The 24,610-nt window shown below is 38.6% G+C and overlaps 1 protein-coding gene across 5 annotated transcripts in view; it reads right to left on the reverse strand.

Annotated features, from left to right (window-relative positions):
* The window catches only part of LOC145948582 (uncharacterized), a 232,400-nt gene that overhangs the window by 125,494 nt on the left and 82,296 nt on the right, over nt 1-24,610 (reverse strand). Inside the window, exon 1 of one of the 5 annotated variants that reach the window (XM_083058253.1) lies at nt 4,603-4,902. The exons of 3 other annotated variants lie outside the window; for them this stretch is intronic. In XM_083058253.1, coding sequence (XP_082914379.1) covers nt 4,603-4,624 — 22 coding nt within the window. In that variant the 5' untranslated portion in view covers nt 4,625-4,902. Of the gene's footprint in view, nt 1-4,602; nt 4,903-24,610 lie in introns of those variants that run through there. One more of the 5 variants, XM_083058261.1, reaches the window with a different exon arrangement.

Below are 24,610 nucleotides of genomic sequence, written 5' to 3' on the forward strand. Positions count from 1 at the left end.
GTTCTTAGAGAGGCTATAGATTACTGTTTTATGCCGCGATGAAACTATCTCTAGGCTAGGTGCGGCCTGGCACGTTCATTCGCCTGCCTAAGCCGACGAAAAGGAAAAAGTCACCGCAAGATTTCCCTCGCGCCTCTTAGCGGAACCGTTCAGCCGCGGCGGTGAGCTACGCTCCGCAGGTTCCATTGACGGCGCGGCGGTTTCGAGCCTTAAGGCCGTGGTTGCGTTTCTTTATCACGATGGTTTTGCCACTTCGCCGCTAGAAAGGAACGCGGCCTCGTGCATTTACTCGCGGATCATAAAACACGTATATCCGTACTATTCATGCCATAGGTCTTGCCGACATTCGTGGTAGAAGATCGGAAAAGAGATTAGAAGGACCGAAAGAACATATGATATTTCAGATATGATCAAATCAATCCATGTGCGAAACCATTGAAGATCGTGTATATCAATCATGTGACAAATGTTAAATTCAGTAAAAATGTCTGATTAAAAAAATTATTATTTTATCGAGACTGTAATCTAAAAATTTGATTTAATATGAGCAATCAATTATATATATATATAATTGATTGTATATATATATAATTGATTGCTCATATTAAATCAAATTTTTAGATTACAGTCTCGATAAAATAAATTGTTGAATAATTGACAATAATTAAAATATTTTATTCGTGTATTAGAAATTTATGATTTGATATTTTAATAATAGCATAATTGATTTTATCCAGATAATTCAATTTTGCACAAGTCCGTCAGGAGATTCGATCTAACGTTTAAGATCGACCTCAGCGCTTAAACTTTCATCGACAGCTCATCGTTTATTGTTAGTCATGACGAAATACTGATGCGCAATGCCGTGCGTTCTTCAAGTGACAGATTTATTTTGCAAAAGAAGTACGTTTAAACCCAATCGATCAGTAAATTCCTGCGCGATGGAAAAACATGTCGAGAGAACGAAACACGTCAATCTCTCCTGCATAGTTTCGTACGACCGTGAAACAATCGCGGGAACGATCACTCGCAATATAATAAATTTTCTTTTATTAATTTTCATTATGACTCATACAACTTCGCGCGTTAGTTTAGCAAAGAGAATGAAAGGAATTATAGAGCGATCGACATTCCCGTGAAGTTCGCCCTTCGCGCCATTCGCCCTCATTCGCCGTTCCCAGCTCGCATGTTCTCGTTAATAAGGATTTTTTCGAACCTGCTCGCGCGTGTCTCACGCACGCGAACGGTACACCCACCCGGAGGATCCCGGCGGTTCATTAACTTCGGGCAAAAAGCCCGAAAGGAGAGCGGCGCCCACGCCGTAATTTGTACATGAAGCTGATCGTAAAGCCTAAGATTTTCGTGACTCGCGCAAAATAACCCGGTAATTTTCCGCGCGTTAACCCTCGCACGTTTACATCCCGCAATTTCATACGAATCTCACGAGTTTTGCAACAATTTTTACACGCGCGAACTTAATTCGTGTACAAGTTAATTGACACGCTAACTTTTTGATAATACATTTTAGCATGATTGTTTTAGAAATCGTATACTATTTTTTTACCAATTTAAAGCCTCAAAAAATGCTCGGATAATTAAGATTTATACCCATCGATTTATTTCCATCAAAACCAATTCTCAGTATTAAACGCGATTGACGGAAAGGATCAAGTCGAGGTCTGAAATCATTGTGAAAGAAACGTATCGTAACAAATAAAAGAGCAAAGAGAGAGAAACAAGCACGTGGCGTGGGAGTTCACAGGGATGGAGCGAAGGGAATGAATGAGCACGCGTTGTGGGCGGATCTCGAGGAGATGGTGGAGGTTAAAGAGGCGGTGTTGGTAGAAGCTACCTTGATAAAACCAGAACTACGAAGGCATACCGATTCACAATCTCTTCTTTTGCATATGCAAATTTTGCCTGTAACATTAGTATTATTTTCAAATCAATAAAATCAAAATTATCGAGACAAATCTATATATATGATATGACAAATAAACAAATTAAATTGATAAACTTCATCAGAGCTCCTCGTCAAGAAGTCCCGGAATATTTTTTTTTAAATATCTGTTAATTTTCTTTAACCTGAATATATTACGGTAAAATAGGTGATAATACTTTCTCTTTAATACCTCGATCTGTGTGTGAGATCCTCAGAAATTATCAGCTTTACGTATCTCTCGAAAAGTCAATCTGGCGCGGTGTGAGAAATTACGGGTTATCAAACAAAATCCCGATAATCTACGAAAGTACATCTTAGAATTAATAAAATTACGTTCTGCATGTGTGTGATGATTTAGGAGATGATGGAATTGCACATTGAAACCTAATTTACATCTTCCATCGTATTAAGAGATTGAAGAGGTCTGTAATTGGTTCGCGGAGTAACATGTAATTTCTATGCGAGTTTCACCTAACGAGACCTTTCGGGCTCTGTGGATAAACACAGGGTTAAGAAACGTTCCGCGATGCAGGAAATGAAGTGCTTGGATAGATGCACCTCTGGTGCACCTGCGGATAATGACGTGTCGCGACAATTTTCCAGTTATTATGTCTGCTACGATGTTTCCGGCGAAATCAACGATAAAAACTAACGAGGCAAACCATAAATCATTCCGCGTCGCGTCGTATCTGGCGGAATCAAATAGTCGGGTTTTATTAAGTTAACTCTTTATAACGCGATGATGAAATAATGTAGCCGTTCTATCGCGTTTTACACAATAGTTTCTTGCAATTTAGAAGCAATTTTATATCAACAACTTTATGAAACATTACACGAGCTGCGTAGAATTTTAACGTTTCTAGTTATTTTAAATTAAGCTTTACAGTATACAAAGAAGAATAAAAGTAAAACGGGATCGGCATATCTCACAATCAGAGCTCGATCCATTAATCGCTTCCCGACTGCTTTTTCGAAACCAGATTTACATTGACACCTATTGCGTCTGATTGCTCGTAATTAGCGACGCGTAGCCTGCGCCCACGTCGGGTCACCGGCGTACAAGATGAACAGGACGATCCCCGTTAACGAAGGTGGTGTAAGGTCATACGCGAGCCGGCGCGTGACCCACGATACCTACGCACGTATGTGCACCCACGCGCGAATGAGATGTATACGCAACCTTCCTCACTGTGTAATCAAGGGAACGATTCACTCCGTAATTGTAATGCAAACCGTGGCTACCGGCACACGATAGCGATCCTCTTCATTAACAACGGCATTTACAAATCCGGTAGAGAAGAGTACAACACCCATAGCTAAATACCATTGTTCGCGTTAACTGAGTTTATCGGCTCAGAGTCAGAATTACGCGGGAAAAAAGAAATAACGCGCGTTTCTTTAATTAATGACTTTAAAGAAATTATTCATCAAAACACCGGTTAAAAAATTACATCTTTCGATACACAATGCACAATGCACAAATAATTGATTATTAACTCTCGAGGTCAATCGCGCGTTTCTGTGAAATATTTACAGTGCGCAAATGTATGCGCGGAATTATATTATTATAAATTAATTTTTACCGGTTGCGCTTAAGATTTGTTTACGGATCATTAAGCGATTTATTTACGATTACTCGGAAATGTCCGCCCGGTATAGTAATTAAACTCATAAATGCAACTTTCATAAGAAGGAATGTCGCGTTTGTAACCGTCAAACGGGATCGTACACACATTAAAGGAATAAACTAATCATGCGATCACGCGAATCGATACTACGTATGCGTGACACTGACCTTGTGAGCCAAGGAACGATAACGAGCGCGGCTGTCATTTATAATCGGCGGCGGCCGATTATATGAACGCCGCAAGTTCCGTGAGGTCGAGTGAAAGCTTTGACCTGGCCTTTAATGCGCGTCTTGAATTGTGTAGAAAAGGTTGACGACGGAATCAATCGAAGCGTTCAAGTCGCGCGTTTTGCATAGAATAAAAGAACGGGTTCGGCGAATCGATCGAGAACGTCTTCGTCTTCGTCTTCGCATTCCGCGCGTTGATTTAATTCCCAACTTGGTTACATGCACGCGATAAAATGGCTTTATTGCTAGTACTCCGAATAATTTATCGTCATTGTCCTCGTCGGGCTACGACCGTAATGTGTTGCAATAATGATTTTCAAAGGGAGGGGGAGGAAAAGGAGAGACATTACGTCGCGCCGCGCCGTTATTGTGTAGTAATGGCGATTTACGAGCGACTGCCATGGCGTCAAAAGGAGTGTATTCTTGTTAATAGTGAATAGGACAACTTGGTCGACAATACGCGGATAAAGCGCACTTAAGCGACAATGCGCGTCATCGTTGGGGGCAAGGGGGCGACCCGTGACATTAATTATATATAGACAATTTAGAGAATTTACGGTACCGTCGACGTTGACGCAGGAAATTGTTTCAGGGAACAAGCCTATTGTTCGAACTTATGCTGCTTAAAGAGAGTGTGTACCATCGCTGTTAAAAGACTTCATTAATTTAATTGTCCGAAAATTATTATTATTTTTTATCTGTCGTTCTAACTGAATTCTACATAGTAAAATTCATGTCGAATCTGCATTGTTTGCAAAATAATTGCACGAACAATTCAAAGAACACAAAATCATCATGCATTTACCTAGTGTTTTTTCCCAGCGCATTGATTATACCGCTAGAAAGCCGACTCAGTTCGTCGCGTCATTATTCAATATCACATTCATGATGCAACGCACGTCTGCGCATACACACTAAGGACATTCCAACACCGATGCACAAGTAACAGACACACAGGTACAGGCGACAGAAGTACTCCAACAAAGCACATCGAAAATTTGCGAAAAGCTATGTAATAGCTTGTAATATAATCTTTTTCCCCTTTTCTCGTATTATTTTTCCGGGCCGACGACTCTCGATCCGTCGCGAGAGCCTCGCACTCAAGTCGGTTACGAAGTAGAGTCGGAGCACTAGGTACGCTTGGTAGGGGTCTGCACGGGATCTCGAGAGAAACTGGAAGGAGGATAAGGTCGAAGGTCAGGGCTATGCCGTATGACCCGTGACCTCTGACCCTCTCGACCCGGCTGATCCGCTCTCACCCCTCTGTCTCTTCTACGTTCACCTCCTACTACCACACAAGCCGCTTCCTTCTCTCTTCGTATCCATATAGATCCGTGTTTCTCTTTTTCTCTTTTTCTCTATTCCGCTTCCCTCTTTCTCTCTTTCGCCTTCTTTTTCCTCTCTCAAATGTCAGCCAACGCGACAGCCGCACAATGCGAGTTATACATGTGTGCAGGGCATATGTAGGAGACGTGTAAAAATCGACCCATACGTAAAGAAAAATTAGACAGAAATATATATACATATATATATATATCTTCAATTTCTTTCTTTGCTGTATTTAACATCGTGATTTTTCTCGGTTATCTTTTAGCCACGTTCAATCGCGAGAATAAACTGGATATTTTTATCGTTTTATGCAAATAAATGCGTATATGTATTATTATTACTCTTACATTCTGTGCTCAGTTTTAACGAATAAATAAATACGTTTCGTTACCATGAGGTGATTATATTGTAATAATCTCAGGTTTTGGAGAAATGGCAAATTATGATTGTTTAGCATTGAGGAAAAAAAAATAGTTGAAAATTCCTTAATTTTTTTTATGCTTTGTGCGTAGTTAAAAAAAAATAACTTATTCACATATTTTTCAATATCTTTGTAATATGTATGTGTGCGTATGCGCGTTGTAATTCAGATTTAACATATTCATTCCGATATAGATACAAAAGAAAATTACTAATACAGAGAATGTTAATTTATGGATTTCTTCAAACACGTTAAGTATTGTATCAAAAATAACGAATGAAGAAACATATAATCCAACATATTTATCCATATAAATAATACCCAAAAATATTTGAATTCAAAATTATTAATAAATTTTACCAGCTTAAAACTATTTGTGAGTTCTACATATATAATTTCTAACGAGAGTAACAACCGAGAGCAATCTTTGTGAAAACGCGATCTTCGCATCTGTTTCGCTAAAAGCGGTGTTTTTACGAAGATAATTGCACTTGCTTACTCGAGCATCCAAGTGCGTGAAAGTGAGCCGCTTAATACGAATGTGTGCGAGAAGACCTCCGCTTTAAACCTCTGAACTATGACCCTCCCGCATCGAAACCATCAGCAGTAGCGAAGCCAGGGCCGACTGGCTCGCGCAGGCTGAAAAATTTCATGCTACGCGCGTGAATGTGGCCAATTACAATCGAAGTGCCCATTATCTCATCAAGACTGTTTCGGCTTCGTCGGCGTGCGATGTGCGCGCCGTTACAAGCGTTAAGATTGATTCATTATGCTCTCCGTTCCGGCCTGCTACGCGGAGAAAGATACACTCGTTAAGACACTTCTTGGGCGCTGCTTTTCCTGTCTTGGCCGTTCGCGACGGAATGCGGCGTCGATCGTAATTAAGGTGCGCTGCCGCTTAGGCTTAGGGGAAGTTGTGACGCCCGCATAAAAAAAAAAGAAAAGGAAAGAAAAGAAAATGAGAAATGGAAAATTGAGCGTACACATTGCTGAATTAACTCGGAATTGACTCGGCGCGGGAGCGATACGTTGGCGCACGTTAGCATTTTTCTAATGGCCTGAAATAATTAATAAAAAAGTCGAATCACTCGCCTTGGCCGTTGACCCGCGACCCCGCATCCAAAGCAATAACCCGCGAGCCGACCGGCTACTTTGATCGGAAGGAAACTTTCGCGCTTTACGTGCGTAATTGTAGCCAATTACTATGGAAACTGCCCATTACATCATCGTGATTTTTCTCGGTTGCCTTTCAGCCGCGTTCAAACGCGAGAGTGGGCTGAACATTTTTATGCAAGTAAATGTGTATTATTACTTTCATATTCTGTGCTCAGTTTTAACGAATAAAACATATTCTATATACATATAAATAAAAAATGCATATTTTATATACACACAGAGTAAATTTTACTATACTTTTAATAAAATTAATCAAACATATTTTATATTTTATTGTAATAGATATTATAATTTTTTATTGTGATAAATATTAATCAGAGAAATTCTCATAAAATTCTTTCCATACCATATTGTCTCACGATTACCATGATTTTTAGGATAAATTCTAAGAGAAAATTCTCTCTGTGCACATATATGTAATGTTTGTTGCAAATTATTATATTAAATGAGAAAGACTTGCTATAGTTTGCTATAATAAGCAATTTTTTCGTTTTTTATTGTCGAAAGAGAAAGAAAGTAGGAAAAAACCCAAGCTAATTATAAGTTCTTGAATAAACGTAAATGAGAAAGTAGTGCGAGTCAATATGTAGCCAGACGCGATTACAGAAAAATATATTTCTCATCTTTCCCCCATGAAATTCTCTGTTCTTAACTTCCTCAGTTTCTCCTGCGAACTATGTACTTGATATGTGCTATTTATTAATATTATTTTATCTTCTACCGTTTCCAATATCCGCACGGTGCTTTGCATCGTGTCTGCCGGCGGTGTTAATTTCGAGAACGAAACGAATCGGGCTCGCGAGTGAATATGCCGTAACTTTATTAAACAGGCGATAGCGATTAATACGTCCCTATAAATACTCCCGGTTAATATAAATCGTAAAGAACAGGAAAAAGCGCAGACATGCAGAGAGAGGGATATATTCTGGAGAAATCACACGCACGCGGACTCACGCGGCGAGCTCTGACCGTACACGCGTGTGCTCGACAGTCTTGCTGATTCTCGAGTCACGAAAGCCAGAAGATGTAAATCCGCCAGAGATGAAAAGAAAAAGCCTTCGAGAGTTGCAAATCATTTAATATATTACTATCATAACGCAAAATTTCTTTCTCTTTCTCTCTCCCTTCTTTCTCCTTTTCCCATATGTGTGAAATAAATTATTTAAATGCATAAGTTAATAAGATTTTTTTTCTGACACAAGTGTCTCATACTTTATCTCAAAATATTTTCCTCTAAAATTTCTAGCCATTATATATTATCAATCTAGTATATATTATCATAAGTACTCTATATGCAAGCTTACAATTTTACTTTTAATTCAGACTTATAAAGTAGCGTTTTATTAAAAGCAGAAAAATAATCTTTTAAATGATTGTTGGATTTAGCCATTTAGATATTCGTACAGTATTTATAAATACAATTATCGCGCAAATGCAACTGCTCTTAGAATCTTATGTATATTTACAACGCGCAAACACTCACAGTTTCAAGTTTCTTCATCCGTCATCCAGTATTAATCATATACGGCGAGTTACTACGTAAAAGCACCAGACTTTGCAAATTGATGATTCCTAATTAAGGTACGGTGGCGCAATTAATGAGACGCACTCCATTAATTGCGATGATCAATAAAGAGGGAGCGGGAGTGAAGAGAGAGGGAGCGGTGTCGTTCGATAAATGTTTTCGTGCTACCGTACGTACGTATGTACGTATACTCTCCGTAGGTCCAATCCGAGGCCAGGTGCCCTCAGGCCTCCCTCCTGCTCCAAAAAGGCCTAAGGTGCGCGCCGCCGGAATTTCTCAATTCGATTTCCATCCGGAGCGCTCATTAATTGCGGCCAGTTCCTTAAGAGGCGAAACGAAGGTACCGCCGCGATACACTCGAATCGCGCTTTCTTAATTGGATCGCGAGCGGGGCGCATATTCGTGCACTGACGACGGAGAGATGTATGGTTTTTTGTTTTTTTATGCTCGGCATGTTTTGTGCAAATATTCTCTTTTTTCCCTCTCTGTTTCTCTCGTGGAACGTGATGATCTCACAGCGAATTATGGACTCGTGTTATAATTTGCACTACTATCAACTACTTCAAATACATATATGAGAATTGTATCTGCAAAAATTGAATTTACATATCTGCGACGACAATGAAAAGTATTGTAATTGTGAACTAGTGAGCAAGTGTTTTGTAAAAATTTCTCGAAACCAAATATACATATAAAGATTGTATTGTTTCAAAAAAATTAATTTTTGTACTGTTCAATTTAATTCTTTTTCGAAGGAAAAAAAATACCGTACAAATAAACGTCTTAAAAAATTAAACTTTTGCAATTATAATATTTTTTTTGTGATTTAAAACAATTTTACAAATAATTTCTGTATCATATTTTTTTTATTAATGCCGGCAAAATTATTCCTCAAGATGACAGGATAAGAATTATCTGTTTGAGATGAAATTTTTTATCTATATAGGATCGCACTTCATGATTACACCGAATCGACTCCGATTCTATTTATGTCCAAAATATCGACAGTATACATCTTCGGGACATCTTTCGACAAGTGACATTGAGTGTGCAGAGGCCAATTCACGAGGCGAGCGTATTGGGAATTCGAAATTCTCGGGCAAATCAGAAAGGTAGCGAAAGGGAAGAGAGGGAGGAAGTATATCGTCTGTGACTCCGTGACAGGTCGGCTTCTTTTTTGACGAGGAGAGGAAGATTCCGCCGAATCGAGACGAATAAATTCCGACCGTGACAAAAGGAGAACGCTCTTATGCGAGCCTAATAGCCTCGGTCTGGCTACCAGGACGGACACGACGAATCCACATATTCCCTGCTCCTGGAAGCCGCGCCGAAATAACGACCGGGGGTCCGAGTTTCTCTGCCTCCGACGCGGCCAATCGGTAAGACGCGTCGTTTGTCAGCATCCACGCTCGTTCAGCCTCTCGTCCCGCCAGAGGCAGAAACCAGGACGATCTTGTCTCGAAAGTCAGTTCGCGGTACCGGCCATGTAAATGAAAAAATGTAAATTGGCCACCAATTGCCCTTATGGATCGCGTGGCCCTTTGGCTACGAAAACTCCGTACCCTTCTCCATCCCCGAACGCAAAAAAAGAGATTCGCAACTCCGCGTGCACCTGCGTAGCGCAGATGCGCCCTGGAATTCGGTAGTTAATGGCACACTTATATTCGTCGCTGTTACAAAATCAAGACATACATTATGACATTTGAAACATACGATAGGTATAATGATTGCTTTTTAATTTTAAACGAAAAATATATTATTCCGCAAATTGTATACAACTTTGTACTAGCAAGAATATGTCAGGATATTAATTAAATGGCGAAGAGATCGTACTTTATCGATTATATTTCGACAAACGTTTTCAAAAGTAGATAATACAGGGATTTGTATAAATTAAAAGTGTGTGGGAATCGCGAATATATTGATAATTCAGAGTGTACGATGTAAATGAAAAGTATAAATTGATTCGATTACCCCCTTACCGATCACGGCCTTTCGGCCCTGAGGACCAAGAGCGGAGGGAAAAGATCTAAAAAGCAGGACCGACCGCAAAGAAGACGGGAAGAATGAGAAAAAGAGGAAGACGCGGCCTTTCGCTAGACTGAAGAGACAATGCCATTGTTTTTAGACTTCAAAGGGACTTGGCCGCTCGCGAACTGGGCCTTTGCTCTTGCCGTCGCCCCTAAATTCTTCTACGTCAACCCGCGGTCCCCGTAAACCGCGAGTCTCCCTCTTCCTCTTCTTACTTTCGATCCGACCCGCCACACGCTTTCTCTTTCTCTCTGCATTATGTACGAACGCGATTCGAAGGGACGTTCGTTAACCCTTCTGAGACACACGAGTTCCGTCCGTACCTTCTTACAATTCTTCCTTTCCGCGATTCCCTCGGCGGGATGTTAATCGGGACCGTATTTAATCAATCGTCTAGGAAGAATGCCGACGCGATCCTCGCTTGTACTACCGTCATCCAGCAAATATATATAGTATATATTATTAAAAATAAAATTTTATAAACATTGAATAATCTCAAAAATATGAAGAAAAAAAATCTATATTATTATTCGTTCTGAGATTACAGCATCCGTAAAGATATTAAAAATATTCAACGAGTTTATGCTTAATCATTGTTTATTATCGTTAACCGCGAAAAAAGAATGCGTTTATGACACACTTTCGCCGATCGGTACTTTCGCAACATCGGAGAAGAGCGAGGAGTCGCATCCGGAGAGAGAAAAGGGACGCGCGCGAGGCCGAGTCTTATACAGAGTTGCATCCGCAGAAGCCGGCGGGCAAAAGCACGGTAATTGCTGCGCTGGCGCGGCCTTCGCTCCAATAAGCTATACCATATGCCATTTCGAGAGCCGCGATGCAACTCAGAGGATCGGTGCAGCGAACGGAAGAAGCGAGTCCGAAAGAGAGAGAGATCCCTCTTCTCTCACACACAGGCCGCGCTAACGCGAGCGTATGTAATGCCCTTTTCTCTCGCGCGTATGTAAATGCGTATTGTCTTACGCCGATAAAAAGACCTCCGCCGCTGCGGGTACACATTATCGAGGCCCCGCAGTATATTAGCTCTTTGATTTATGTCGGATCGCCATATAAGCCCTACAATTGTCCCTCAAAGGCATATGTGAATCTCGAAGGACTTTTGCCAGAAACAGTCGCAAAAATGTCGACATTTTCCAGCATTCGGGAAAATATCTCTGGTGCTACAGATTCCTCTTTTTCTCTCTCGACACATAAATATTAAATCAGGTATTAAATCTTTTTAAATAAAAAAATTTATTTAATCCCACAGACATGTATAATTGTATATAATTGTATATTTATGTATTGATGTGTGTGTATAATTTAATTTGCTCTATCTCTTTTTTTAATATTTTTATTTATTTTTATATTTGCAATGTGTTCGATCATTAAATTATTTAAAATAGGCGAAAAAGCTTCTTACGGATCCCTTTAAATTATTTCTTATATTATATACTGAACATTGCGCAAAGAACTCTCTCTCTCTCTCTCTCTCTCTCTCTCTTTGCTGTGTTTCTTTTATATTCATATTTGTCATATAATAAGCTAGTATTAATAGTTAAACATACGATTATTCATTTTCTCTTTAGTTTTACGATAACAGAAGCGTTATTATGCTTTGTACACGAGCTCAGCTTATATAAGCAAGCTCTTTATGGAAATACCGATTATCGCGATCTTGATAAGTTTCACGAGTGAGTAATCCCGACACCAGGCACACAATGTTTTTATCTAAAGTTGCATATATAAAATAGAGAAACAGACCATGGCCGGAATAAAAAAATCGTGTGGCATTTTACGATTATGCGGCACAATGGCGCTAAAGCTCTTATCTGACTTGAGAAACACGATTTTCTTTACTTTTCAAGGCAAATATACGTTGTACTTAACGTTCTATACAGTCGAGGAATGGCATAGGGAACAATGCCGGACATAATGCTTTTGCGAGCAAATTTGCATGTTCGCGGGAATATCAGAGCGTCTCGTGCAATTAATAAATCTGTCCGGCTGCTGCATTATTCATAAGATGTGATTCACACACGTTGCTATTATTACCTTTAGTATAGCCTTTTTTTCTCCCGTTCTATATGTTATAACATTCATGCTCGGAACATCTATATAATGATTGACGATTCAGTATAAAACAGGTTTAAAATTCATCGCACATAAATATCTAAGACTAACGATACGAAGATAAGTAGTTCTGATTCCTGTTTGAATTAGCAATTATATAGAAAAATAATTTCACATAAATATAATAAATAATAAAAATAGTCAGAAGAATACTTTGTACAAGCGTCTTTTTTTAAATTCTTGCTACGCGCAAGGAACAATTATTAACTCACTTGTATTGCCACATTATTTAAAAAATTATCGAATTATTACAGCAATACAAAAGACCTCGTTCGCTAAGGAAAGCAGAAGTTCTCGAAAAAAAATTTGAGATTAAAGACTTCAATAGAGCAATCTAATTTTGTTTTTCGATTGTTAGAAAATAAAAAAAGATTGCGGCGTGTCTACAAGTGTGAGATGAGGGAGTCTTGATATTGCCGCCTTATAATAAGACAGTATCTCATGAAGGAGCGGCATCGGCCTCCACCACAGAGGGCGGTCCGAACAATGGGGCCTGAATATCCCGAAGAGGCCTCGGCGTTACGTGTAACAAGAACCGCTCTCTCTCTCTCACCGCGCGGCAAGGAAAGCACGGATGGAGGAGCAATGCACGCCATATATCAACATCGTACCGATAACGAGGTCCCCAGGAGGCTACCGGTCGTGGTGAACGACGACGCGGCGACGACCGGGCCGCTAACTTGAGTCACCCCGCACGAACTCTTCGAGTTATCGAAGAACCAGGTTTCAGGGATCCCCCGCTGAGGACTCCGGCGATGAAAAAGCTACGGGATGCGTGTCCCCACAAAATGCTAGACATATCGCGCAATAATTTACGACGATTTACCGAAGGGATTCATTAAACGCTTCTGTCATCTCTCAGCCCTAGTCTAGTTTCATTTCTCGTGACTTCTGGAGAACGAAATTTATCCAAGTGTTCTCCAAGTGTTCTCCAAGTGTTCTCTAAGTGTTCTCCAAGTATATTCGAGCGCCGTATATACGATTTTTGGCAAGAAAGATTTGGAGCGACATTCTCATCCCTTCTGTCATTCCTCTAGGATATTCCTCAATCGAAACAAAGGAAAATTTCAATTTTCACAAACAATGGTAAATCGCCTAGTCGGTCGTGGTTAGCGTGCAAGATGCAAGTAAGAGAGCGAGGACAGATGGTACCGAAGGACAGGGGTAGGAAGAAAGGAGGCGTAGACGCGAGAGCAGCGAAGGACAAAGAGACATCAGAGAAGGACAGAGATCGGCGGAATCACCTCGGCGTGGCAGGCGGGCGCCCATTCGCTCGAGCCGACTACTCGCGATGCACCGGGGCAAAAAGCCGGTGTTGGTTTAACCGGCTCGCGGGTTATGATGAGAAATGTAATTTAAATTATCCACGCTTTTTGCCCGCGACGGCTTTTTTCTGACGTAACAATCGCCAAGGCAAGGGCACCGCGCGACGCCGAGTCGTCCTCTCGTCCTCGCGCGACAGGGACCAAAATGAAGGCGGAGAGGGAGAAATAAAGGAAGCCGAGAGGGTCGGACCGGGCTCTCCCTGATGGAACCCGTCGAGAGAAAGTAAACGCGCGCAAACGAGCGAGAAGGAGCGCTCTTCGTGAATGAAATTGTAACCCGCCGCGTAACTACGATAATGCGCACGCTTACGCAACGCGTCGCGATTTCCTGTCGGCGGGTGAACGACACAAGACGGGACCGGCGGGTGATCGATCACGGCGTTTCGCGAAACTAATATTTGCCATTTCATAAACCTCATATCCTGTGCGATCTAATGACGTAAGGTATTACTCAACGCAGAGGCGCGCCTTTCGGATTTAGATGTGGCTCCATAAAAAACATATGAATCACTGGTAGAGACGTGACTCTCCTTAAATCCTTGATTCGTTTTAAAATCATTGTGGAAAAAAATAGAAAAATAAAAAAATTAATATTAATATTAGCATCTCATTTCATAGCATCTTGCTCAATAAATTATAATTATTATTGCGACAAGTGTCATTTGTCGAATCTCTTGTTAAAACGATTTATGCTAAACAGTCGTGCAATACCTATTCTCGATTAAATTTACATCCGCAATAAATGCAATGAATTTCCAGATATAGCGCGTGCCTGTTAAATGCAGCAGGAGTGCCATTACGTTAATGACTTTTGCAAAGATACGCGCAGCGATACGGGTGCAAGTGTGCGTTGGAGAACCGACAATTACGAATATCAACTCAACCCCGCGTTTAAAATGGAATAACGCGAATAGGTGCACCTCACGCTCTCCTCGCAAATATCTCGCGGGCGATTAATTTTTCAAAACAGAAAAGCGTATGTACATACACGCACTCTCTCTCTCTCTGTATGATCAGTCGCTACTCGCGCGGCTAGATAATGGGGCTTAATGCAACGTGGAAAAGCTCGTGAATGAGTTGCGTGACACGTAGGAGAGGTTTGCAAGGATCCCCCATGCGAAGATCCGCGTGACTCCTCGCGTCTTCGTACGCAGGGAACCTGGACTTCCTGTCCGCCGCGCTCACATGTCCGACTCCCAACCATTATAGCATCATCTACTACCGCTCGTCGTTGTGGGAGAGTAAGCATCGCTCACACGTCACGTTATGTGACCGCTCGAATGAAGGTGGAGAGACTCCTCTCTTTCTCTTCTTCTTCTTCCTCTTCTTCTTCCTCTCTGCCCTCCCTTCTTCACCTCCTTCATTCAGCTTTACGTTCCGCCATTCACGAGACGAGGAGGAATTCTCGTGTACGTTGGCCGCGATTTTCTTGCCAGACGGACGCGGAGACGAGACACGACGTTCATCCTTTTCGAGAATTGCGCGCGGGAAATAAATTGCAAAGGCAGATTTGTGTCCGGGAACGATCGCTGGCTGGCCATCACGCAGTTCTTCCTCCCCTTCGCCCCCTGGCTTTCGTATGCATCGAGAGACTCGTGTGAATCAAGACACGACGTCGTGTCCGTAACGAGCAAAGTATAAGGTATACGATGCGTAGGAAGTATCAAATAGCGAAGCAACTATCATTCGTCGTTAAATGAGAATTTCGAGTTCTATTATTATTTGCAACGTTCCCAGAGACAGACCTTTTTTCCCCTAACTTATTTCGTGAGTTATTCGGTTATTATTTCATTCAATCGGGTTTCGCTCTTTAATACGGTCACTCTTAAGTCTCGTAACTTACATTGCGAGCTAAAATCTAGTAATAGAGATATCAAGAGAATGAGGGAGGAAGACAGAGAGGTTTGTTATGGAGAGGGGACAATTCGATCTTAAATCATATTTCATTTCTTGTCGCGGTTGACGAGCGTTAGTTACACGTGTGTAACGTTTACGATACACACTCGTCACAATTACATCCACGTCGATGTGACACGCGGCGCTACAAATTTTATTTTACGATACGCTGACTGCGTCGCGAGAGCGACCACAATGCCGGTGCGTATCCTACGTGCTTACGAGCGATTCGAGTTAGATTTATTACGCCATGCGTTCTCTCCGTCTCGAACGTTTTTCCATGTCGGCTCTAAGCGTCATGTACGTCTCTATACAAGCCAAGTGAAACGCGCTTTTAACGATAAAATCGCGCTGATATAAACGGACATAAATATAAGAACGCAAGAATGCATTCTTTTCTTTTGTCTGGAGGGCGATAAATAAAGAAAATGACTTTACTATCGTAATGCGTAGTGCAATATCGCCATTAAATTTACTAATGTTCACGATACGCAATAAGACTTCACGAAAAGTAAATTCTGAATAACGTATGACATTTCAGAACAGATGGTAAAAGCTATATTTGTGAAAATCTACTTAAAATAAAAAAAAATGCTTTATACACATTCTCAAATATTTCCTCCTTTTAATTAAAGTCGAAGAACATAAACTTTCGAGATTATATAGTTTCTTTCTCTTTCCGCCACGAAGGAGAGTCACCGACTCTTTCTAATGTAGCTCCGTTATGTCACCGGCAATATCATTAATAAGACAATACAACCCGTTGACTCTCTAGATCTTTTTTTGCAGGTAGATGCAAAACGGAGACTCACACGAACAAAGTGCATCGATAAATGCATATAACATGTCGACGGAATCAGTCGTTATTTTCAATCAAGTGTTCTCGTTTTCGCGTAAAACAATTTCCGCCGAGATTTCAAACAGTCACGTAAATTTAATTTAAACGTTTGATATCAGTTTACTTACCGATTTGATCAGTGATAGTCGAATCATCACTGGACATTTATTCACATAGCTCGTTACATTGTTAATTGCAGTGATAGTCGCATAACTGATATCCCGTTAATCACTACGGATAAGTACATGCTTAATAATCTCTTGCATTTCATGTTCATTTTTTCTATTGAGTTCCATAAAAGTATGTAATTAATGAAAAATTTTTTCTATTGAGTTCCATAAAAGTATGTAATTAATGAAAAATAAAGAAAGAAGCAATAGGATGATTGGACAACACATACCAACCGAGTTACGATAATATTTTTTCGCGCGTTGATTAATTAAAATAATGCAAATCGCGAAGAATGTGAAGAAATAACGTTTTCTAATTTTATGACAAGTCATTTTATGCAAAAGCAAAGAAAAAGAAGATGACTTTAAATTCATAAAAAGATGATTATATTTTTTTCATATTTTTAATTTACTGCACACATCAAATCTAAGTGATGGAAATTCAATTAAATTCGAGTCGCGAAAATAAACATGTAGGGAGTAATATTTTAATTCACATTCTGTACCAGTATATACTGTTTCTATCTTGATTAAATGCAAATAATTTCGCCGTAAAAAGAATTTCATAGAACTTGTGAAATATGGAGCACAGAAGCGAGACGCGGTAAGAAAAATTGACGTGTTCCGGCTTTCGTATGCGACACGCATGCGGTGGTGCGTTATGCGTGCCTTCGGCACGCCGTAGAAGGCGGTCGGTTCCTATCGATGGTCGAGTAACGAAGTGCATTTAATACCGCGAGAAAGTCGTTTATTGTAGGAGCGGCGACGGTTGAGCTACGATTAACAACGATATCTCTCTATTCTTTTTTTTTTACGCGGCTTGTTAACGATAGAAATCGAGAGATCGACACAATGCCATTATTTAGCTGCCATATATGCCGCGCTATTAGTGGCAAGTCCGCCTCACTCCCTCGCTAATGATTTCATTTCGACGTCTCGGGTCTTGAGAATCAATCCCATCAAACATTTCATCCATTTCGATCGCGCGCGATCACGACTCTCTACGTGCGCGACATCGATAAATATCGAAATTCTTAAAAAGGTTTAATTAGACCATAAACGCAGTTTGCGTTCACCGTGTGTTATGAAATCCCTGCCGGATAAGTTGCATTCTGATTCATAATTATAAAACGCGAAATTAAATCGCTACTTGTAAAGCGTTCGTTCCATACTTGGTGACAGGTTATTCAATTGCTAGTGATTAGCTTTTCTTTTGTCATGTCGATGGTATATAAATCATAAGATTTATCGATAAACATAAAATATACAAGAGATAAATAAGTTGGAATATATTCTAACTATAAAAAGATTAAATATTCTATGACTTGATAGTACCTATAGATGTTACACATCTATTAATGCGTGAACATTACAAAATATTTGTCTTCATAAACCTACTATATAGAAAAAGATCATATTAGATCTTGATTCTACAGATCTTGATTTTCATTACAACCAATTAGAATCCCAGGCAGAAAATCTTATGTACTTGCGCGTCCTTCATTCCTTATCTGCGAAAATGTACGAATCAATTAACGTGGACTAAGAGATCGCGTTGCGTTCTTTCGGTCTAAATTCGCAGGAGTACGCCGTGATAATCGTTAAGCAGGTTTCGATCGGAGATATCGTCTTTATCGCGGAGTTACGAAAGTCGACTCGCGGAGCCGGAAACGAGCGCTTACAGCGCAGCGTTCCCCGGATAAGACCGGCTGCGTCCTGACCTTCAATTAGTTACCGCGAAACTGCCGGCAGAATTAATGGCTTCCTGGCCTGCTAAATAAATAAAAGAAGGCGTTACGTGCGCGAGAAGTAAGCAGGCATAACTTTCTTGCCTGGCAATGAACGAGAAAAAGAATTAAAAGAAGAGAGAGAATTGCCAGACATAAAGCAAGAGAGAAAATCAGAAACGAGGGAGACATAATCGAATCTTAGACCACTACTAATTATATGCGAACGCCACGCTCGGCGGCTCAAGCACATCGCGAGATTCGCATGGAAGTTCAAGCGCACCTCCCGCGTCCGTGATCTCGGCTCTCCTTCCTTCCTTTCGCGGTAATTAATTGGCTAGCCTCTCTAGTCTCTCTGATGCCGTTGCACTCAACCGAATTTCAACTCAATCATAAGCCGTTCCACCTCCGGCTAGATATCAACCGCATCTACTTCCCGCGCGCAAGAGAGGAAGCTGTATTCGTGCCGATGACTAAAAGTACTGATGTATAATTTCGACTATATTTTTTCACAATTTGATGCTATTTGACAAAGAAACGCGACAATTGACGCAAGAATTTGTGCTAGTTACTGACTGGAATCTTTGATCCGTTCGATATAATAATCTAATTACTAAAGCTTACATTAGTAAAAATTAATACTACATTTATCACGCTTCGAAACATGAATAATTCGTAAAAAAAATAACGCTTAAATTCACGGCGTCGTTATGACCGTTCAATATTTTCTTCGGTTGATTATTAAATTTATTAAAATTTTAATTTAACAAGTGTTTTTTAAATGTACAAATGAAAAATTCATTATACTCATCAAACTAGCATATCAGATTTCATTTCAAGATTCTAATTAAAAATTTTTAACTGAATATTAAAGGCACGAATATTTTTATCAATAAACATACAAAAACATTATTAGTATTCTAGTAAAAGCCTATTAAGGCAGTATTTCTTTACCGAGTAAAAATTTTAATTAATCCGTATTTTGTCTTATAAATATATTTAATTTTTTAAATATTTTTTGATAAATATTTTTCTTTATATTTTATAAATCTTTCCTTTGGATAAATAATTTTATATTCTAATATTTTATATAATTTTTCTTAAAAAAATTTCCACAAAAAAAACGTACAGATAATATATCATTTCAAGTATTAGACTTACGGATCCTAATTGTTCATACTTTAATATTTATAGCAGTATTTGTACATTTCACATTGCTGTGTAATTAGCTTCAATTTTAACGCGGCTCGTGACTTCGGCACTTCCCTAGCTGCAATTGCAAGGGGTCGAAAGAGAATGCGGCGCGGTCAGCTTCCGTGACGACGAGGAAGGCTACGTGTCTTAATAACGCACGCCGACATTCTCTTACCTCCGACTTAGACCTGGCCTATTGCTAACCGTCACGCTGGCGATCCTAATTAAATCGGCGCCAATTAGGATCGACCTTAATGCACGCTTTCGCGAGATACATCGACTACTACGAACACATTTTTCACGCGATACCGTCACATCTGGGAGTTCCGATCTCTGCTTCTATGAAATTGGATCTAATCTCCGGTTGGCAACAACGGAGATGATATCGACGAAAATTCACATTTAATAGCATTGCGCGCAAACCATTACGCTGTTTAATGGATGCAGGAATAATAAAATATGGAATAATAAAATAATTCAAATTGCAATATGACTTTTTAATGTGAATTTCTTTTTCGTTTTTATTTAATTATTAGTAAACACACTGGCGGATCCTGGGAGGGGGTTTTGGGGTTAAAACCTCCCCTTACAAATTAAAAGAAACAGTTTTGCTGAATTTGTTTACAAAATATAAATAAAGAAAAACAAACATTAAAGAGCTATCGACGTCGTTGATCCTGGAATAAAAGCTAATCATGAAACTAAAAATATTAAATAAAATAATTTTGCAAAACTCCCCCCATTATCGACGTCAGGATCCGCTAGTGAGTAAACATAATGAATTTATCTATTAAATCAAACATTGTGCCCTCCCAAAAAAATACTTATTGACAACTCAAAGTTATTAAATAATATATCATTCATCTCATTGTCAGTATATCCAAATGTGTGAATATAAAATATAAAATCCAAACAAACGAAAGAGTACGGAGGAAAGATGACAAGCGTGTTAACTCTTTCGATGCATGACAAATGCCTGAGACGTTTACGCATCAGATAATGTATCTAAATGATCGTATACAATAGGAATGCATGTACATGCGGAGAGATCGGCAAGACCAGTATTCCCTGGAAAATGCTAATCGGATTAGATTCTAATTAAATCTCGCGACCGGCGTGGCGGTGACGTCTCGCGAAAACCGGCAGAACGGGAAGACCGATTTGGTGCATGCGTTTCACAGAGCCCCTAATTACCGCGAGCCGGAAGCTCGCTAGAGAAAAGCGGAGGGGTAGAACGCTGTGTAAGACCCGAACGTGTATTTCTGGGTTCGTTCGTTCGACCTTCCTTCCTCTCTCGAGCACGACCGCCTTCTTCCCCTGTCTCCACCGGGTGTCTCTTTCTCTCTTTCCCTCTCTCACGAGAGGAAAAGGGACACCCACACGCGTACGGAGGGAATGAATAGCGTGCGTTCACGGTAAGACGATCCCCGTAATAGTGGCACACGCCGTTACCACTACTTGCGCGCGCGCGGGGCTCTACTTACGATAATTAACATGATTGCCATTATACGTAGGTATACGTGCGCCGCGACCGGCGTGCGTCGTAATGGGTAACCGGCGACCACCGTTGCGAAACCTCACCAGAGTAGAAACATCTTCTCGAGTCGAATATTCCGCGAGACATCGAGGATGCGGAGATCGCACGTGCTTCCGAAAGGAAGTACGAGAAAAAAAGGGCGCGGATGTGCGGTTTAGATTGTAATCACAGCGCGCAATAAGCATAACACATAATCATTCGATTCCGGCAAAGATTTACTAGATAAGTTGTGCTCACAATTTTGTTCTTTCGCTTTTTATAAAATTCGATAACCATATAGAATAAACGAAATTAATTACGGCTATCAAGTTGGATATTTCTATAATATTAATATAAAAATTCAATTTTGTGTGTGTGTGTGTGTGCGTTTTTTAAAAATACTTTACAAATCAAATAAATATAAATTATACATAAATATTAATTTCATAATATAAATAACAATTAATTTAAATAAAATCTTAATTTACATAAAAAATAAATTCAAATAAATATCTTTTATACATATATAAATAAAAAATTTTCTTTAATTTAATTTATAATATAAACTATAGAATAAAAGAAGATACACCTCATTATAAGAATAAATAATTTCCAATTGCATAGCAAGAATAGAGAAATAATATTTAATAAAATTGTATAATTTTAATTAAATTATTTTTTTTTAATAAGTAAGCTTTAAGCACAACAATCTAAAAATCAATCTTTTTGGCAATTTTTCCATCTTTTTAAAATAAAGTATGTAATATATTATATATTATGTTCAATTGATGTTATATTTCTAATTCATTGTAATAACTAAAAATTAAAAATTCTATTACAATAAAATGTACTTTTTTAAGTTTTACTTTGACATAAGCAAAGGAAAAACTTATTCCTTATTAATTTACTAACAAATTTAATTTCAAATAAAAATGCATTTCAAATAAAATACACACACACACACGTGTACATACATATATACATATATTATAAATACATATTATATTATAATATAAATATATATTTATAAATACATATATAGAAAAATTCCTGTGATACTTTAAATATACGAGAGTATACACGAATACACATAATTACACATAATAATTAGAAAAAAGTCCATAGGGGGAAATACTCACATAAAATATATATAAATTGTGTCATCTCATAAAGAAGGAAAATCTAGTAAAAATAAAAAGAAAGAAACATCTGATCTTTCCCGTAATGCTATTCCATCCTCTCAATTTCGATCAGCTGCATCTCCAAGAGAATTCATTTTCCATCAAAAACGATTTCGAGATTCTGAGTTAACAGAAATTCCGGAACTACTCAAGCTGTACTTAAAATGAAACGATAAGAATGATTTCTAATTGTTGATCCAAGTAGATACAGCCCATTCGCGACCGTATTTAAAATGTCTCGAGAAAATACGATCTTTTTTGAATCTTCGATACACAAAAGTTTGTCAATGTATCATGCATAAACTACGAAGATTATAACATTTCTCGAATGAAATTGTATGCACGCCTTAATAAGTGAACATCGGAATAACGCAATATAAATTTTACGAAAGTACAATGTTTCTGCAATTCTTAAAGTTCTTCTCTTTTATTTTTCCATCAAAGCTTACTTTGTTTAATATTTCATTTAAAATTTTTTATATCTAGATCTTCTTCAGTTATTAATTATCTATTCTAAATTGCCAAGAAATATTTTTGAGTGTCTTCTATTTCTGTTTTTACTTGTGTTTTTAGTGCCTTCAATATTTTCTCCTTGTTCTCGATGTTCTTCTTTTTCACCTTCTGCGCAAAGAATATGCATTATCGGTATTTCGTCAGGAACGATGTCTTTTTCTGTAGATTTAATTAACTTTTGTGAAGTGACAGAAGTTAATGTCAGAATATCTTTACGTGTTTAACAATCTTGTCTTAAAAATCTTTTCCATATTTTTTCTATTTCCTCCGGCGCGATATTTATCCATGCCTTGCATAATATATTAATGCACCAATTTATATTATATTGTTTGTTGAATTCTGTGTTGAATTTAGTTTCAGAAGAGAAATTCTGTACACGTTTTAATAAGCAATTACGACAAATTTGGTCCATCTTCTCAATAATTGCTGGACACAGTAGTTCTGAGAATGAGTTTATCGGAAGGAACACCACTTCGAAACCGTGAGTAATCTCTTCCGAGAAGATGCGTTGTGTGCAATCGACAACAAATAAAAGCACTTTGCCAGCTATATTCATCTTTTCCTGATTTAGTTTCACAAATGTCTTAAATATATTATTATACCAAAATGCAAAATCTTTCGATTTTTTCGTTGAAACATTTTCTTGTAATTTATGAGCGACGAGCAATCTGCTCTCGCAATATTCTGGCACACTTTGATTTTCATATTCATTAATTTCATGTTCATCGGCAGACTGAAAAGGAAATAGTTTGTTACTATTAGTAACATTTGTACAAAATGTTAAAGTTATAATTTTCTTATTCAAATCGTTAACATCAGTTTGTTGCATTGCGATATTTTTTTCGTCTGCGTGTGCTAGCAAGGTGTAAACAAGAGTATTCCATATGACGTCTGCTTGGATCATAATATAAATGTTATCTTTACTAATATTTTCCTTCTCTAATCGCTGTCTGAATTGTCTAATAAATTTTTCAGCATCGGATTGATTGGTCTTATCATCTTTCTGAACAGGATTTTGCAAAATCTCACTCTTGTTTCTAGGCTCTAGTACAATTCCGTGACGTTTCCCAAAGTACCACAGAAAGCTAGCCATGTTTGACGGTTTTCCAACTTTTTCTGCGATGTCAAATGCTGCCTTACGAAGTAGCTTCATATTAATTGTGTCTCTTGATGCTTTCCGCTTTTGATACCATTCATACAATTGTTCGTCCAAACTTTTAAACGTGTTGCGTACTGAAATAAGCCGTTTTACCTGAATAAAATTTTCAGCATCAGATTGATTGGTCTCATCATCTTTTTGAAGAGAATTTTGCAAAATCTCACTCGTGTTTCGAGACTCTGGAATTTCGTAACGTTTCATAAAGTACTTCACAAAATCATACATGTCTAATACTTGTGTCTGAATTAAATTTGCGATTCTGCGTGCTTTCTGACGAAGTAGCGCCTTGTCAATTGTTTTCCTCGATTTATTTTTTTGATACCATTTATATAATTTTTCGTCCAATTTTTTATATTTAATATAATAGTTTGTCCTTCTTTTCACACTTCTTCCTTGATTCATTATTTTATATAGACAATCTTTATGTTTGTTTAATTTGGTAATAGCTGTCTTTGAAATACCATTACAAGCGGAAATGTAATCTTTCGAAACACCCTTTTTCAATTTTTCCACAATTTCAAGTTTCTTTTCAATCGTGAGCATTCTTCTTTTCTGTTTAGTCTTATTGTTAGTTAAACGCTCGGACATGACGAGTTATTTTATACTATATAAAATTACTTTTATACAAAACTTTGATTTACTGACTTCAGAGAGATCCTGAAAAACTTTTTGCTACACGATA

This window comes from Prenolepis imparis, unplaced genomic scaffold (assembly GCF_030444845.1).
Source record: "Prenolepis imparis isolate NDT839.2.m4 unplaced genomic scaffold, iyPreImpa1.0 SCAF_2, whole genome shotgun sequence".
NCBI classification, from domain to species: domain Eukaryota; kingdom Metazoa; phylum Arthropoda; class Insecta; order Hymenoptera; family Formicidae; genus Prenolepis; species Prenolepis imparis.